Source organism: Harpia harpyja, chromosome 5 (assembly GCF_026419915.1).
Source record: "Harpia harpyja isolate bHarHar1 chromosome 5, bHarHar1 primary haplotype, whole genome shotgun sequence".
In the NCBI taxonomy this organism is placed as follows: domain Eukaryota; kingdom Metazoa; phylum Chordata; class Aves; order Accipitriformes; family Accipitridae; genus Harpia; species Harpia harpyja.
Genome location: NC_068944.1, coordinates 43,957,074 through 43,973,408, shown reverse-complemented (window position 1 = coordinate 43,973,408; position 16,335 = coordinate 43,957,074). Strand labels below are relative to the sequence as shown.

At 37.6% G+C, this 16,335-nt stretch overlaps 1 protein-coding gene across 1 annotated transcript in view; it reads right to left on the bottom strand.

The window, feature by feature from the left end:
• The window catches only part of TERF1 (telomeric repeat binding factor 1), a 25,161-nt gene extending 8,826 nt beyond the window's left edge, over positions 1-16,335 (bottom strand). The window contains exons 1-10 of the mRNA XM_052787534.1: positions 16,137-16,335; positions 12,453-12,548; positions 10,111-10,241; positions 9,348-9,434; positions 8,319-8,468; positions 4,718-4,818; positions 3,921-3,953; positions 3,527-3,592; positions 3,393-3,436; positions 2,219-2,283 (exon numbers count right to left, since the gene is read on the bottom strand). Of these exons, the coding sequence (XP_052643494.1) occupies positions 2,219-2,283; positions 3,393-3,436; positions 3,527-3,592; positions 3,921-3,953; positions 4,718-4,818; positions 8,319-8,468; positions 9,348-9,434; positions 10,111-10,241; positions 12,453-12,548; positions 16,137-16,335 (972 nt within the window). The remainder of the gene's footprint in view (positions 1-2,218; positions 2,284-3,392; positions 3,437-3,526; positions 3,593-3,920; positions 3,954-4,717; positions 4,819-8,318; positions 8,469-9,347; positions 9,435-10,110; positions 10,242-12,452; positions 12,549-16,136) is intronic.

The window sequence follows — 16,335 nt, the reverse complement described above, 5'->3', positions numbered from 1 at the left end:
ATTTTTTTCCACACAAGTCTGACTAGATTCTGAAAACCCAGATTTTCAGACACATTCTTTAATTTAAGCAACTGTCAGTCAAATTTTAGACAACTCACAGGACTTGCCATAAATATACAGGATATAAAGTTGAGTACAAACAGTTCCCTAAATTCTGTGACACTTGCATCCCCTAATTTAGGAACAAGAAAATAAAGTACACTTCCTTTCAATAGCACTGCAGATAGTTGTATGCAGCTAAATGAAAACACAGCAATGAAAGGCTGAAAACGGGCACTGAACCATTGCAATGAAATGCCATTTACAAAACAAGAGCAAACAATGCCAACATTGAAAGAGGGACTACATGGAAAGGGAAGTTCTAGAAGTCAACAGCTCTGACATTCACTGCATTCTTCCATGCATGGAAGCAATTTTATAACCCAGATTATTAAGCAGAGGAGCAGATTTATTGTTTAAAAGGCCCGTATCATTGCTTTCTATACAATATTTATGAGAGGTCTCACTGGCAGGGAATGTGGCATAAATTTCAGACAGACAGAAAAGTCACCATTTGCTAAGTGTTTAAAGAAACACAGTTCTGAATCTTAATTTCCTTCAAGTTTTTATAAAATTTTCAATGAATTCTTTAGTACTATTGGATGTAGTTTTCTATAAATTTAGTCTTTACATTTCAAATAAAGTTGAACTATAACAACAGAATTAAGCACAACATCTATTTTTTTCTAGTGAGATGTGTGTACAAGCCCTAGACCTGGATACAGTGCTTGTAACTGACCCCATAACAGACTACCTCAACATAAAAATTGGTGAATATGAAGCTGTCATTAGCTCTGTGCCAGCTGTGGTCCAATTAGTTTAAATCTTGATGTTGAAAACAAGATTGGTGGAAGTGTGCATGCCTACCAGCAACTGGCTGACAAGGTACCTATCCAAGTATAAGCTGGAATAAAGTAATTGATTATGTTTTTGAAGGCAACAAGCAAATCCAGTAAGTGCTGATATTTATTTTTAGGGCACTGGTTCTATCTGCAGCTTTTAGGGAGGCTCTCAGTGATTTAACTATTCCTAAGATTTGTGAGAAAGTAAAAAACTGTTTGTATGTAGCAGGGGGTTTAACCTCCAAGGACAGATGAGCTATCATTAGGACCTCAACCAATTTGAGGATAGCACATAACTGAAGATTTAACCAGTACATCACCTTTAGTAAAAATCTTAAGGAACTAGGAATAAGTACAACTGTCCTCAAGGACAGTCTGAAAAAACATAAGCCCCTCCCTCCCTGTTATATGAAAAATGAAATGCCAAAAGGAACACCAGAAAAATGGAACAGCTCACACCAAAATGCATGTATGTTGACAACTTCCATTGTTATCTAAACAGAAAGACTCCATAGTGCTTCCTAAGAGATATTCTCAAGAGGAATTCAACAATGGGTATATGTTTATTTATTATTAATTTCATTCAGAAGCGTTTATCATCTTATCATAACAATTGAAGAAAATTGGCTATGTGCAAAAATCAGTTTGTAACAGTTCACCCCAACATCAAATCAACTTCTATTAAAGCATACACTTCAGTACTTCTCACCAATAGGGAATTCTAGCATTAGTGAACATAGTAGAATTATTTTAAAGTAATGCAATGAAGCAGGCTTTCCCAGGAAGAGAATGCAAAGGACTGTTTGAAATGTAGCATTATAAAAAGACCCTATTATTTGGTTTATAAAAACTAGAATAGTTTCCCAAGTAAATATATGTTTTCACTCATATGAACAAAGTATTGAATTACAAAATTGCTAAATCTTTAACATTCTAAGTGGCAAAACAGAAGGTCTTTGATGTTTGCCCAAAACTCTAATGGGCAAATGACATCCTGAATTTTTTAATCCAAACACTGGAAAGAATTTTTTATTTCTTCACATGTTTTAAAAAGACTCAGGCTAAGCTTTAGTAACAGGGTATTTCAACAAATTAAAGGCTCATAAGCATTAGCAACAATATTTGAGACTGCACAAAAAAAGAAAAAAGGTACTTTTCTTTTTTAAAGCAGGAATTAGAACTTAAAAAAACGTTTCAGGAGCTGTAGCACAGCTTGAGTAATGTGGAGGATCTTAAACCCAGGCATTTTGGAGACAGACTCAAATGAAGTTGGGAAAAAAATTCTATGCAGTGCAGATTGATTTTATCTCCATTTAGATTAGAGAATGGGTACAAACCTGTCTTCTTCGGCCACAAGCTAAAGCATCTCCATGTTTTTCTACATTTTGCAAGCTGTTCAGACCTAAAAGACAGTTTATACACATCCAGACCAACGAGGAGTCAACATTTAAGGCAGCAGTTTTGCATTCTACTATTTACATGAGACAAGAATGTACACTATTTTGATATTCTTTGACAGACTGGGAAGATTTCAGTGTCTGTTTATATATGAATATATTTTTATGTATGTATACACATGAACCTCACCTTAGTCCAAGGACTCAAAAAATAGTTCAGAAAAAAGACACTATATTTTCTACACAACAGAACTCACAGAAGAATTATATTTTAAACAATTAGGTAACAATTGGTACATAATAATGAAACACTGTTATTTCATTTTGGGAAAAACATTTTTACTATACATACTGTTTCCATTTTACACAGAGAGAGAATGGAAACTAACTAGCAATCAGGGCTATGATACTTTGTATACAGGTTCCATCATTTCCAGAGAACATGTGTCAGGTTCTAACTGTGGCAAGCATTCAAGGCACCTTAAGAGTTTGTCCTTCCAAGTACAACATGGCCACGTGCAGAAGCTATAATGTCATCTCTTTGTGGAAGGAGGGTGCTAACAGTTTTCAGAAACTACTTAATATATAATCCATGTTGTAAGTTTTTTTAAAAGTAATACCAGGAAGATGCACGGACATCCTAACTTTGTGCATTTTACACTACAATTTGTTTTTCTAAATCAGCCAACCTCTTTAGTTCCTTTCCCCCAAAGTTATCTAGGTTCTAAGTCAGAAAGAGACAAATTTCAGTATTCCTCTGGCAGCTTTCTTTTGCACAGAATACCATAAATCCCAGGAAAGCAAACAAAAACCCAAGTGAATCAGAAAATAGTGAATGATTTTGCAAAATGAGTTGCCACAGCACCTTAAACCATTTCATAGCTTCCTAAATATGGCCCCCACCAAATCTGCATTTGTGCAGAAACCACTGACAACAATTGGGGTTTTTTTTTCACCACAATCATTTTTATATTAACCTAAATCACACTGGATAGCTGTTACCAAACCACTAGCCCATTTATCGAGGAGGGTGCGGGGTGGGGGGGGGCAGGGCTTGGGGGGGGAAGTGTTTGACATGACTATTTTGAAAGTGTAAAAATAAGCTAATACTCACTCTGAAGAACACTGCTTACTCTGGGCTTCCGTCCTGGATGAGGCCTGCAAGGAACACAGAACTGCAGTAAAAATACACAGAACTTCATGAAATGTCCATGACCAAGAGCAACAACAACAAAAAATAATTTTTACCTTACTGTGGGTTTTTTTATGCCTCCACGTGACTGATCTGTAATACTCTGTTGCTCTTCCATTGATCTTAAAAAAAAAAAAAACCCAAAACCAAAACAAATCCACACACCAAAAAATAACTTCCTAGGCAGCAACTTGCCATTTATGTGATTCAATAATATTTAAACGAAAGAAAACCACAAGATTTCTCTACAGAAGCAGTGGCATACAAACACTAATTGCTTCAATCCATTAACCCTCCTAACCTTGGTTCCCTATACCTGGAGAAGAAACATACAAGACATCACACATTTAAGTTGAAAACATGAGGCATTTTGCACATCTATTTTTTCATACATCTTCACAATCTAGGAATTGTTTCCGTAGGTTTTTTTGATCAAGTCTGTCATCATACCTCTCAGATGTAATTGTGTCAGGAGCTGCCCTTCTAAAAAAAGAAAAAACAAACCTTATGACTCATCTTCCTATATACTCTGTCTGCATCAGTCAATTTCCTTAACTAAACAATGCCAAGTATTCCAAGTATAAAACTGCAGAAATACAAGTTCTATCCCAACTAAAGACTACAATTTATTCTCCATGAAAAACAAGTGGTGATAAGGCTGGAATATTAGTATTTTTCAAAATGAAGTCAGAGGAGGGGGGAAAGAACTGTGCTTCAAGTTCCCCCAGCTTTTCTTAGAAAAGCATGTAATTGTTTTGAGGGTTCACATTGCCAGAACCATGAAGCAACATAACTATTTCCCATCACACTAGTATCACGAAGTAAGAGAATCTTGTGTTTAGCTGTAAGGAAGAAGTAATAAGACTAATTCCCTTTCCTCATCCTCTTTTTTTCTCCAGACAACCTATAGCCTGAAATTAGGAAGGCAGGACTAAATGGAGCTCAATCAAGCATAACAAAAAAAAAGTGAATTGTTTTTATTGTTATACAAGACTGACAGCTGTTTAAACTGAAAAATGTGCATCTTCAACAAGTACTTAAACTTAATGCCAAGCTATTTGATGTAAATGCCAAAGGTAACAACCACAGAAAAGCCAAAACTTAAAAATAGAGAATGTGCTTGTAGTTAAATTTCTATTGGACAGCAGTTTGGAATTTAACATCCTTCCTTCTACCTACACTTAGTTCTACAAGTTTCAAGTTACTGTCCAAGCATGTCCCTCAGCAGTATAATGCTTACTACAAACCTTTGATTTGTTTCCAAATTCCTTTTGTCGTTTTCATTCACAGTTTTGTTTTGCAATGCTGTTGCTCCCAATCCTTTAGACTCCACGTGTTTTGTGGCTGCCTGCAAGAAATTTAATTGATGCTTTAAAATTAAAGCCAGCCAATACCTAGATAGCAGTTTAAACTAAGATTAATACATGTACTCTCTTTTAGGACTAACAGTGCTTATTTCACAGACCCTTCAGAGATATTACTATTAAAATACGTAGTTTCAAAACAACTGTAGCATGTCAAGTTGAAATCCATCAAAATCTTTATCAGCTAATAACTCAGAGAAATTTTAGTTATAGCCACAAGTGATATTTATATGGACACAAAAAAATACAATGAATACTTGCATAATAAGAGAACATATAGATGTGTGAAATACATTGCAGAAATTAACTAAGACTGCAAATACTGTCAAAGTACTCCAAAGTCTGTTTTTTATAACTAGATTAGAAACTGAAAACTGGCAGGCCTTACAAGTTCATCCAGTTCTGTAGCACACGGCAGGATCAAGCATACCTATAACACTTGCAAAAGACACATGTCTAATCAGACTTTAGGCTTGTAATGTAACCGTTCCTGTATTAGCAAAAGAATTTTGTAACATCCTGCCTAAACTTTTAGCCACAAACTAAGATTATTTCTCCTCCATTCTCAAGAGGAGGAAGGAATAGTTCATTATTCTTTATAGAATGTCGAGAGGATTGCAAGATTTGTACTTTTCCATAGATTGCTCCCACTTACTTGCTATAATAAATAACAACTTAAAAAAAAATCACTTAGTCCACATGAAGTCATTCTTGCCACTTGGCTATCAACTTTCTTCTCTAGCATCTTAAGGTATAGTTACTGCCCAAACCATAAAAAAAATCCTGGCTGTGCACCATCATTACTAAGCACAGCCAACCATCTTCCATCCGACACTGTCTATACATCCCAAGAGGTGATCCGTTTTGCAACACTCAAATATCAAAATGATTCAAAGTTGACAGAGTCACTACAGGCCCAATATTCTTTTTCTGCTTAGCCAGTTGCTCCCACTTTTCATTTGTTTCTTCCTTCAGGGCTTGCTTTTGCCTCCTGTTAATTTTCTTTCACCCATCCAATTTTTAGTCTTCTTGAAACCTTAACCTGTCCTTCACAGTAGTTTGCAGAATCTCTCAACATTTATAGGAGTCAGATAATATAAAACCACCCTCAATTTCACTCATTCATCCATGAAAATACTGGAAGGTATTCTGGTCACAGAATACTTCCATCAGAGAAGAAAATGTTTCAATGTCAGAAATTTTACAGCTACCCAAACTAGCACATTTTTCAGCTGCAAGTTTTCAAAATACTGACTCTTTTACAGTGGTTGATAGTAGCAAAACAAGCGAAAGTGAGGACATATCCATGAAGATAAATGGGTAGAAAGGATTTAGCTAAAAAAAAAAAAGTTTAAATCCACTATATTGTATTTTAAAAGTTAACAGTAGCTTTCAAATTGTACTTGTCCCCAAAAATAATTCTTTTGAAAGAAATAAAAGTTATAAAGAAAAATTACAAAGTATTCAGATCAATGCCTTCTTGGTATAGGTCTTTTTTCCTTGTAATGCATTATCTGCAGACTGTTCTTAGGGCAGCTAATCTATAAGTTTCTTGAAGCGCAAGAACTTCATCAACAGTGGGAGCTGCAATCTTCTAGATTCCAAGCTTGACAATAATCTAGAAAAAGCAGCCTACAAAACAGTCTAGCAATGTAGACCACCTTATGGTGGATGAAAAGCTGGACATGAGCTGGCAATGGGTGCTCGCAGCCCAGAAAGCCAGCTGTATCCTGGGCTGCATCAAAAGAAGCGTGGCCAGCAGGTCGAGGAGTGTGGTTCTGCCCCTCTACTCTGCTGTGGCGAGACCCCACCTGGAGTACTCCATCCAGCTCTGGAGCCCTCAGCACAGGAAAGACAAACTGTTGGAGCGGGTCCAGAGGAGGGCCACAAAAATGATCAGAGGGCTGGAACACCTCTCCTATGAGGACAGGCTGAGAGAGTTGGGGTTGTTCAGCCTGGAGAAGAGAAGGCTCCGGGGAGACCTTATTGTGGCCTTTCAGTACTTAAAGGGGACCTATAAGAAAGCTGGAGACAAACTTTTTAGCAGAGCCTGTTGTGATAGGACAAGGCGTAATGGTTTTAAACTAGAAGGGGGTAGATGCAGAGTAGATATAAGGAAGAAAATTTTTACAGTGAGGGTGGTGAAACACTGGAACAGGTTGCCCAGAGAGGCTGTAGATGCCCCATCATCGGAAATGTTCAAGGTCAGGCTGGACGGGGCTCTGAGCAACCTGATCTAGTTGAAGATGTCCCTGCTTATTGCAGGAAGGTTGGACTACATGACCTTTAAAGATCCCTTCCAACCCAAACTATTCTATGATTCTACGATTTTATTTCTACATATAGCACCAGAAGAAAAAGAAGAGAGTTTAACAGTTACAGCTAGAGCGTTTTTCAGTAGAGAACACAGGGTACACTGCTGGGAAACAGTTATGTGTATTGCATGGCAGAAGTGCAAACTCTTTACAAAGTTGTCTCCTCCATGTCCCACAGTAACTCAGTCCAAAGTAAAGATTTCAGAAGTAAGATTTGCAGCACTGGTACAGAGAGTAGGACTGATGTGCAGGCAGTGGGGGTGCAGCACAGAGGGCCTAGGTATGCTAGTATGGAGTTCCAGGCCTTCTCTACCACCTTCAAACCTCCATCTCCTCTTAGACTCAAAGAAATAGCCTTGAAAAATAAACTTGAAAATTGACAGCCGAGTGAAACCATTAGAAGGTATTCCTTGTATTATACTTTGAATGCATTTAATAAGTTCTCTGGTCTCTCTTTCTAGTAAGAAAATGAAAACCTCAGAGGAACTTCAGGTTTGTTTATTTAAAGTTCGCTTCTTATTACCTTTAGATGTTTGTGCTTTTGTAATTGAGTAATTCAATATTCTTTTATAGGAAGTAAACATAAGAGAAATTCTTTACAATCCTCCTGAAGATGAGCTGCAGGAGGAATGTTGTCCTTGCCAATTTTAAATCACTTTTGAGCAAGATAGTTTATAAGGAGCTTTTTTATTTACAGAAAACTGTTGTTTTCCTATCTCCTAACTCCTCTGACATGCCTAAAGCTTTTAGCCAAATTAACATGTGTTGATCTTTCAGTTTTAATATGAGTCATATAGACTTAAACAAAATTAATATTTAATATATAATTACATTATCTTTTAAGGAGTCTCAGATCAAAACTGCTTCTCTTAAACATACACTAAATGACAGACCTCATTTTAATTATGCTCTTTTCCTAACTACTTTTCTAATTAAAACAGTTGTGGAAAAAAACATTCACAGAAGATATTTTAGAAGAGCCTTACTCCTACTAACTTTCTCCTAAAGTTATATACAACTTTTTTTTTTAATTAATAAGACAATCCAAAGGAAGGTAAAGCATCTAATACAGTAACTGAATATTGTCTAAACTCCCTTGAAAGTATAAACCTATTTAATCTTATCAGGTACCTCTTCTGAAATAAGTTTTGAAAATAGTTTTGACATACCTGTATTAAGAAGTTAGTTTCAGTTCTTTTCATGAAAGGTTCAATGTAAGACTTGATTTTACTTGTCAAAAGATCGTAACTGAAGGTTTGGAGAAGGGGAACATATGGATCCTTGCTTTTAATTATGCTTGCCAGCTTCACCCTTAAAGGCTAAGAAAAGCACAGCTTTATACAACACAAAAAATATATCCAGCTGTAAACTTGGTGTCTATGCTAAACAGGACATACACAAAGCTAAACACAATGATTATATAGTTTTCTGAATATGCCTATACAACTTCATGCTACAGTTTGAAAGGGTTCTAAAGTTAACTAGGCATAGTACCAGGTGTTTATGTGCTCATGAAATGGTTAAGTGTAACTTTACAGTGATCCTCATTTTCATTCCCTTTATGAATAACACTGAAAGCAGGGCTGTCAATGGAGCAAAAAAACCCAGAAAAGGCCAGTCATTACTGGGGTCTCTTTTCTCATTTGCTGCCTCAGGAAGACTGCCATTGAAAGGCATTTACAGTGTTCAGGAAAAGGACTATTTAGTAGAGTAGCATTAAGGACACATTGATCCTGATAATCGCAACTTCACGTTTTGTCTACCAACCACTCTGAATCTTACAGAGACCCATATAGCCCAGAATTAACTTCTGTGTGCAGGTTGCATTTTTATTTATGAATTTGGATACTATTACCACAGCCTACACTTTCCAAACACCTGAATCCTCTGAATGAAGAGTGTACCTGAAGAATAAATTATACACATGCTACTATTTACAAAGAACATGTGTTCTAATATACAGAAGAAGATAAGAGGCAGCATTTTTGCCTTTGTCTTTCTGCCTGCAGTCCTCCTTTTGCTCTTTTCTCCACCCCAGCAAACTCAGGTGTGTGCACTAGCCATTATTTTAAAAAGAGATATGCATAGGCAGTAATTACAATGAAGCTATGCAGGTAGCATATGCTAGCTTTGGAAACCCATTCCCCTCTTCTCCTCTGAAAATGAGAGTGCTTAATGCAGGTTAAGCAAGTTACTACCTTATCTGATTCTGAGTCTGTAAATAGCCTTTCGAGAACTTCAGCAGCCTCCTTGAAATATCCGTTTTCCATATGGACTGCTACAATCTACAACAAATATAATTACAAGATGTGCTGAAATACATTTCACCTGAGATTCAGAAAAAACAAGTGAAGTCACACTTCTACAGTTTTGTAACACTTCCAAAATCCAGGATTATATATTTAAGGGTCACCACGTTATCTAGTTATAAAAGTTAGTTCTGAAGTAATATTAAACCTCATGTATAAAGGCCTAAAACCTCTCCATCAGGTATTAAAAGGACCCTCGTTGATGCAAAACATCCCATACTTACCTACTAAGTATTGCTTTCATCTTTCCCTGACAGACTTTGTCCCAGTAGCTGTCAACATGGTTTTACATTTCTCTTTGAAATGAAAAGTTTTCTAATACAAAGAAGCATTTTAAGAAAAAAGAAAAAAAAGCTATTTATAATACATTTTAAAGCTTAAGATACTAGTGTTTTTAAATTGATCTCTCAATTGATATCTCATTTTTTTCAGATTGGCAGCTTTTGAAACAGTTTTGAACTGGGACAAACAGGAACCAATTTAGATAGGAAAAGGTCCCCTGTACAGATCTATTTACTCTGTATTTGAAAATACAACAAACTTAAAAGATTCAGTTCAGCCTGCTAATAGCCCAAGCTTTTTGTAAGAGGACCCTTGTTTTAGCAGAAGGAATAGGTAGCATCCTGAAGCATTTTGAGTAAGTCACACAGACCTGAATTTGAATCAAGCGGCGAATATCTCCATGAAGCTTTTCCAGTTTAATTTCTTCCCTTTCAAGTAAAGTCCAGAAAGACAGAGCAGATTCCAAAGGTGACATTCTTTCATGATTTTCAAAATGGCATTCTGGGGGAAGGGGTGGGGTGGTATTTAAAAAAATGTAAAGGATAAAGCTAAATATATTACATTATTTATACACAATAAAGTAATATGTACTATATTTAATTTCAACTCCTTTTTCCTCAAATAAATTTTAGTCTTTCTCTTCAGGTGTGTTTAAGAGACCTGAAGTAACTGTCTTCTTTTCAGAGAGACTGCTTCTTCCTACTCTTGCTAATAACATTACTGTTGCATTTTTAAGGGAGATTATGCATCTGCTAATTATTGTTAACTTAAAATGCCACTTGTAATAGTGCTAATTTAGCATCATGTATTTGGGCTGGCATTAATAATACTCTTACATTAAGCTTGGCATCAGATATCAAAACATTTGGTATTGATACTGTTAATTTTGTAATATAACCACTATCCTAAGTTTTTCTTCTCAGTCTATCTCTCTATTCCCATGTCTTAACTTTTTGTTATATTTGAAGGGCTTAAACTGAGAGGGAAATTCAAACAGCTTAACACAGGAGTGTCACCGAAAAAGCAAAAGCAACCTCCCATGTCATTGTACCGCTGTGCCAACACCAAGGTTTGTGCTAACTCCCAGCAAGCAGGACCAGTGATCGGTTCTGGTAGAAATGTAGCCGAGCCACATAACCATCCACTTACTCTAGTAACAGTTTCCCAGTCTGACCACTGCACATCTGCACAGGTGAGTGTGACAACAGAACAGATGCAGTAGGACCTGGCAGGTGCACAAGACTGCTTTTTTCTCCCATGGCACTGCCAGCTTAGCTCAAGATGTTCATTGAACTACAGTCTCACTTATTCCTTCATTTTATATGACATCATAGCAGAATCTCTCTCAATATCTTCTTATTCCTTACAGTAAGTATTTTTCAGACAGAAGGTAAACAACTTAAGCAATACTGAAAAAAAAAAAATATTTGCTACCCACTACAGCAAAAGACAAACACTGAAAATTTAAATAGTATTATATGTATATATAGACATTAAAAAAAATAACATTTCTGTGTTTCTCTAATTATTGTTTCAATCAAGTAATATGACACTTCATATTAAGTTTATTTTAATATTGTAAAAACAAAGTGTTTAGCTCTTGAAGAGCTGGCGTCTGAAACAGCCTACTCTGTTTTAAGGCTCAGTACAGATTAAATATTTTAATAATTGGAAAAGAATTAGGAAAGCTACCATACAATATATTAGCCTTCCATGTACATTGTGCAACTACATCTGATGTAAAGCCTACTAAGCACATGAAATCTTCCTCACCACACAGGTCATTCTCTACACTGATGGATAAAAACACATGTTGAAGTCATATTCCCAAGTGTTATATATAAGAACACAGTTTTAAAGCATTATCAGAAAATTTTCATAATTTTTTATATGAACTATTTTAAATATTAGAATGTGATTCTCAAGTTGAACTAAAACAAGAAGAGTGTTATTACCCGACAAGCAACACAAGAAATTTCATTTTATAGAAACAAGCCTTTGTGGCACTGCTAGGCTAGAATGCACTTTTTTCTTCCATACTCATGCTAGCAAGGCAGCTTCTGAAGTCCTTAAATTCCAATGAGTTTTATCAAGCAGTGATAAGCTTGCAGCAAAAAAAGTTAAGTCTTCCAGAAACTTGAGTGTGGAAGCAAAATCAGCTTGGCTAAACCAGTAAGTTGTGAATACTGCCAAACAGGAGACATGGTAGCGAATAAGAGTCCCAAGGACCTGCTGCCAGCTGAAAGTCTTACAGCCTTCTGTAAGGAACAAGGGCAGTTATACTTTTCATCTGTATTCTTATTCCTACTGTCTGTTCTACTTCATCCTCTAGAATTACACATGCAGAAAGAAACACACATTCTGTGCTTTAAACTTGCAAATATTGCTCACTAAGAGCTAGTCAATCTTTTCCAGTATATTTCTTTTGTTGATACTACTCTGACAAAAAAAGACCTATAATTTAAGAAGCATATAGTCATTCAAAATCAAAGCAGCTAAATTAGTTAGCACAGAATAACACTGGTCCTGCATACAGCTCAGTCACATGCGGAATTTAGAGAGACCAAAATTTAAGAGTTTAGTCATTTTATTTATATATATATACACACACATACAGTAAAGGCTACATGAAAGCATACCTAATACATCTTTGTGCAAGTTCACACAAATCTATTTAAACAACAAGTGAAAAAAAAGAATCAGAGTACTTACCAAGGTTTTTTCCTTCTGCAATTCTTATCAAAAGCTGACAGAGATACACCGTTTTTTTCTGATGTGTAGGTATTCTGGAGAGGCCATCAATAAGAGCTGGAAAAGAAATGTTAAGTCAGTCTTGCTCCAGCACTGCCACAGTGTGGCTAGAAATATACTAGACAGTGTGTTATCAGACTTTAATAATTACTAAATTTCTAATTCATCAGGAAACTGATGAAGCACATTTAGTTCATATTCTTCCATGTTAAAAGAACTTAAATCATATTTAAGAATTTGACCAGAAAAACCTATCCCTCTTGCAGTTCACAACAATAACCTAGAAGTTGTAAGATGCATCACAGGCTTATTTCATCAAATTAGAAGACCACAGTATCTTACATAAATAATGAAGTTTTGTTTGGCTCAGTAGCTTATTAAGAAATGTTCTCTGGAGCAGACAGTTGTCTTTCAGTGGAATGCCCACAAAATATGAGCCACATGCAGACTGGTAACACTTACACATTGCTACAACAACCGACAGACCAAAAGCAGTAAAAGCTATGAGGAGAGCTTTGTCAGAAATGTAAATCTACAAGGGAAATCCTCCTCGCAAGGTTGGAAGGTCACAAGGATTATTATACATTTTAGAATGGGAGCTATCATGAGATTATCTCCATCATGCTGGTTACCGGGAACTTCATATTTTAATGTGCTGAATATAGTCATTCGTCTTCACAGCGTAATACAGAAACATTCAAAATGAAAAGTGAAGAATGTGGCAAGTGACTTGTTGAAGCTGCAGACTGAACACCCTAGTTGAGAAGTGTTTATATACACATTTTGGTGTCAGCCTAGCAAGAGCCAGGATTCTGGGGCATGGGACCCCCAAGTTTTGCAGTGACACAACTAGAGCACATAACACGTTGTTTTACTGGGAAGTACTCAGCCTACTTGCTTATTAGTGTATGATCATCTCCTATGAACAATGGATAAGCATGAAATTACAAAGTAATTAAATAGCCCTGAATGATTACCTAAGACAATATCAAGCAGGATATTGTCATTTGGGCTTGGAAGAACACATTTACAGCTGCTTCAGTGAGGACAGGTGATACAAGAGCTTTTAATTCCTATAGCCAAAATAGGAAATAAAAAAAAAAAAAAAGACAACATTGCTTAGAAGAGCAGTAAAGTGCCACTCATTATAATCACAAATTCACACATCTTCCATAGCAGACAGAGTTCAATTTCAGAAAGTTTGGATGAGCTCAATGATAGAGATAAGCACCATCATCGTGCCCTGAAGATGGAGCCAGAGCTTGGAAATTTTGGAAGTAGGCAGAATACTGTAGCTGAACACTTCCACAGAACAAAAGGGGTCATCCTGGCAAGTAGCTTAAGATCTTTCAGCTTTCTCTATTCTTTTAAGGTGCACTTACATTAGTGCTTTAAGTTTTTGAAGCAAACTTCCTGTGCTTGGTTTGTACAATGGAGCAGTCTTGAGTACACAAATTGAATTCCTTTAGAACTATTCTGAAAAAGAAGAAACTTTGAAACGTTTACTGTGTGGACACCAGGTCCTTAGCAGCAATTACTCACAAGTAATGTGGACAAACAGAAAGAGACACAGCCTTAGTAATCTTTTATAGACTGTTCTCCCTCCCTGCTCCCAAGGCAGTTTCTCTATTAATTTGTTTGTTAATAGCTCCCTCAATCATAAATTGCTTTCCTTCCTATGGCCACTCAAATGTATTTCTCAGCCTTTCATTAGAAACTCTAGAAATCCAGTTCCTTGCCATGTAGACACTTACACAAGCTAGTTCAGGTATATAGACCATAATAACCCGTCAAGGCAGGATAAGGTAGGCAAGGCATGTAACCTTGCCATGCTGTCTTTAAATCCTTAATTCCATGTAGCCTAGCTATTTCTACTTGGCAGTGTACCAAGCTATACAGAAATATTATTTATCTCCTAATAAAATAGCTTGTCTTGTTCCCTTAGCCTTCCTACCTTTCTGTACTTGCTTCAGTTTAAATCGACCTTGTTGACAGCCAATCATTATTTCAGTAGGGTCTCACTTTGAAATATGCAAGAGTAATAGTTCTGTATTTCTATGACAAAAAACACACCTGCTTTTCTAATGCAGTCTTATGACTGTGCTTAGCTTTTTCCATAGACTTTTACGCTTCTGACTCTAATCTTACAGCACCAATATGACCAACTCTTTCCTCTGTTGCTGAGCAGAGCAGGAGCAAATTCCAAATTTGCTATTAAAGTGCCACGTGATCTCACATTCTGTATGTTTTAATTAATTGTTTCTACTAATACAGGCCTCAAAAGTTTTCCTGTTCTTATCAGGAGATATTCCAACCTGCTTCTGTGTTGACAGTGTCTCTGCTTCCCACCTATGTCTTCATGAAATTTCAGTACGATTCTCCCACTGAGCCACGGTCCCAAGGCCAAACACAGAGAAGCACCATTAATAATTTTATCTAGCAGCCCCCCATTCACTCTACTTCATTATGTTATCTTTAGATTTCTTACCTCTTACAATTTCTCATATCAATCTCCTTACTAATCATTCTGCATGCCGTTGCTTTCCGTTCTTAGTATGACTTGTTTAAAACTTTCGCAATCACATTTACTCAGTCAAGAACACACACACACAAAAAAATAATCCCCAAAATCTCTAACCTGGTATGTTCAGGAAAATTATTTCTAACAGAAAAACCACCATAAATCCAACAAATTTATCTGAGACCAAGACATTTGCTTCCAGCTGTTAACTACTCTCATTCTCAAGTATTTCTCATTTTAAATACAATTTTTTTCCATTCAAAATCCAGTCACCAGACTTCTCCACCTTTGTCTGCTAGACTATAGTTCCTTGAAATACTTCTAGTTCTTCTACCATAACCCTGAATATAAAGTCAAGGAACTCAGTGTATTTAAGTAATTCTACTCTGGTTTTTACCATGTTTGCATCTCTTCACAAAATCCTCTTCAACTTTTTAGTAGCCTTGAACTCTCAGCATCTGAGGCCTCAACTTCAGTGACTGCTCAGGGTATATAGACAACCATGTTATACATTCAAGCTTCACAGAATCAAGATGATAAGTTAACAGCAATGCTCATATTCACCGAATCATCTAGAAGTCCTCACGCCCGACCCCTCAGTAACCACTGTTTTCTTGGAACAGTTCAGCTTGCTTCCCTCCCTGGTCTCTTTCAACCAAAAAATTGAAATTCCCCGAAATTGTAATTATCTCACAATAGTCCAGCAGAGCTACTGTTGCATGCTAAACTCAAACACCGGTGGGTTAAGCAAGCAAACAAAAACTCAGCCTGCGCGGTTTTACTTCCACCGTGAGCAAATGTTGCCGATAAGATTAGATCGCCCCGACAGACCACCCTGTGTTCTGGGAATCTCCCGACGTCCTCAAAAGGGCCGACAACCTCCTCGACGCTCGCGACCACGCTGCCCCCCAAACGGGGTCGGTAGAAGGCAACACGCGCGCCTAAAGCGCGCTCGCAGGGAACAAGAAGTGCGTGCAGAAGGGCTGTGAGTGCGTTAGCACCCTCCCCAGCGTGCGGGAGAGAGCTGCCCCTCGCGCCCTGCGGGGACACGCTCGCTGCCTTCGGTGCGGCCGAGAGCCACGCGCGCCCCCGCCCTCGGAACCCCGGCAACCGCCGCCCCTCACCCTGCGCCACGGCCCTCCACCGCCGGAACGGCGCCGCGCGCCCCTCCCCGAAGTGCCGGCACAGGCAGTAGCAGGCGAACTCCAGCATCCAGTCCGCGGCCACAGCTTCTGCCTCAGCCGGTGGGGCGGCAGCGGCGGCGGAGGAGGAGGAGCCGCCGCCACCTGCCTCTGCCGGAGAGCTGCCGGCCACTCCGGCCAT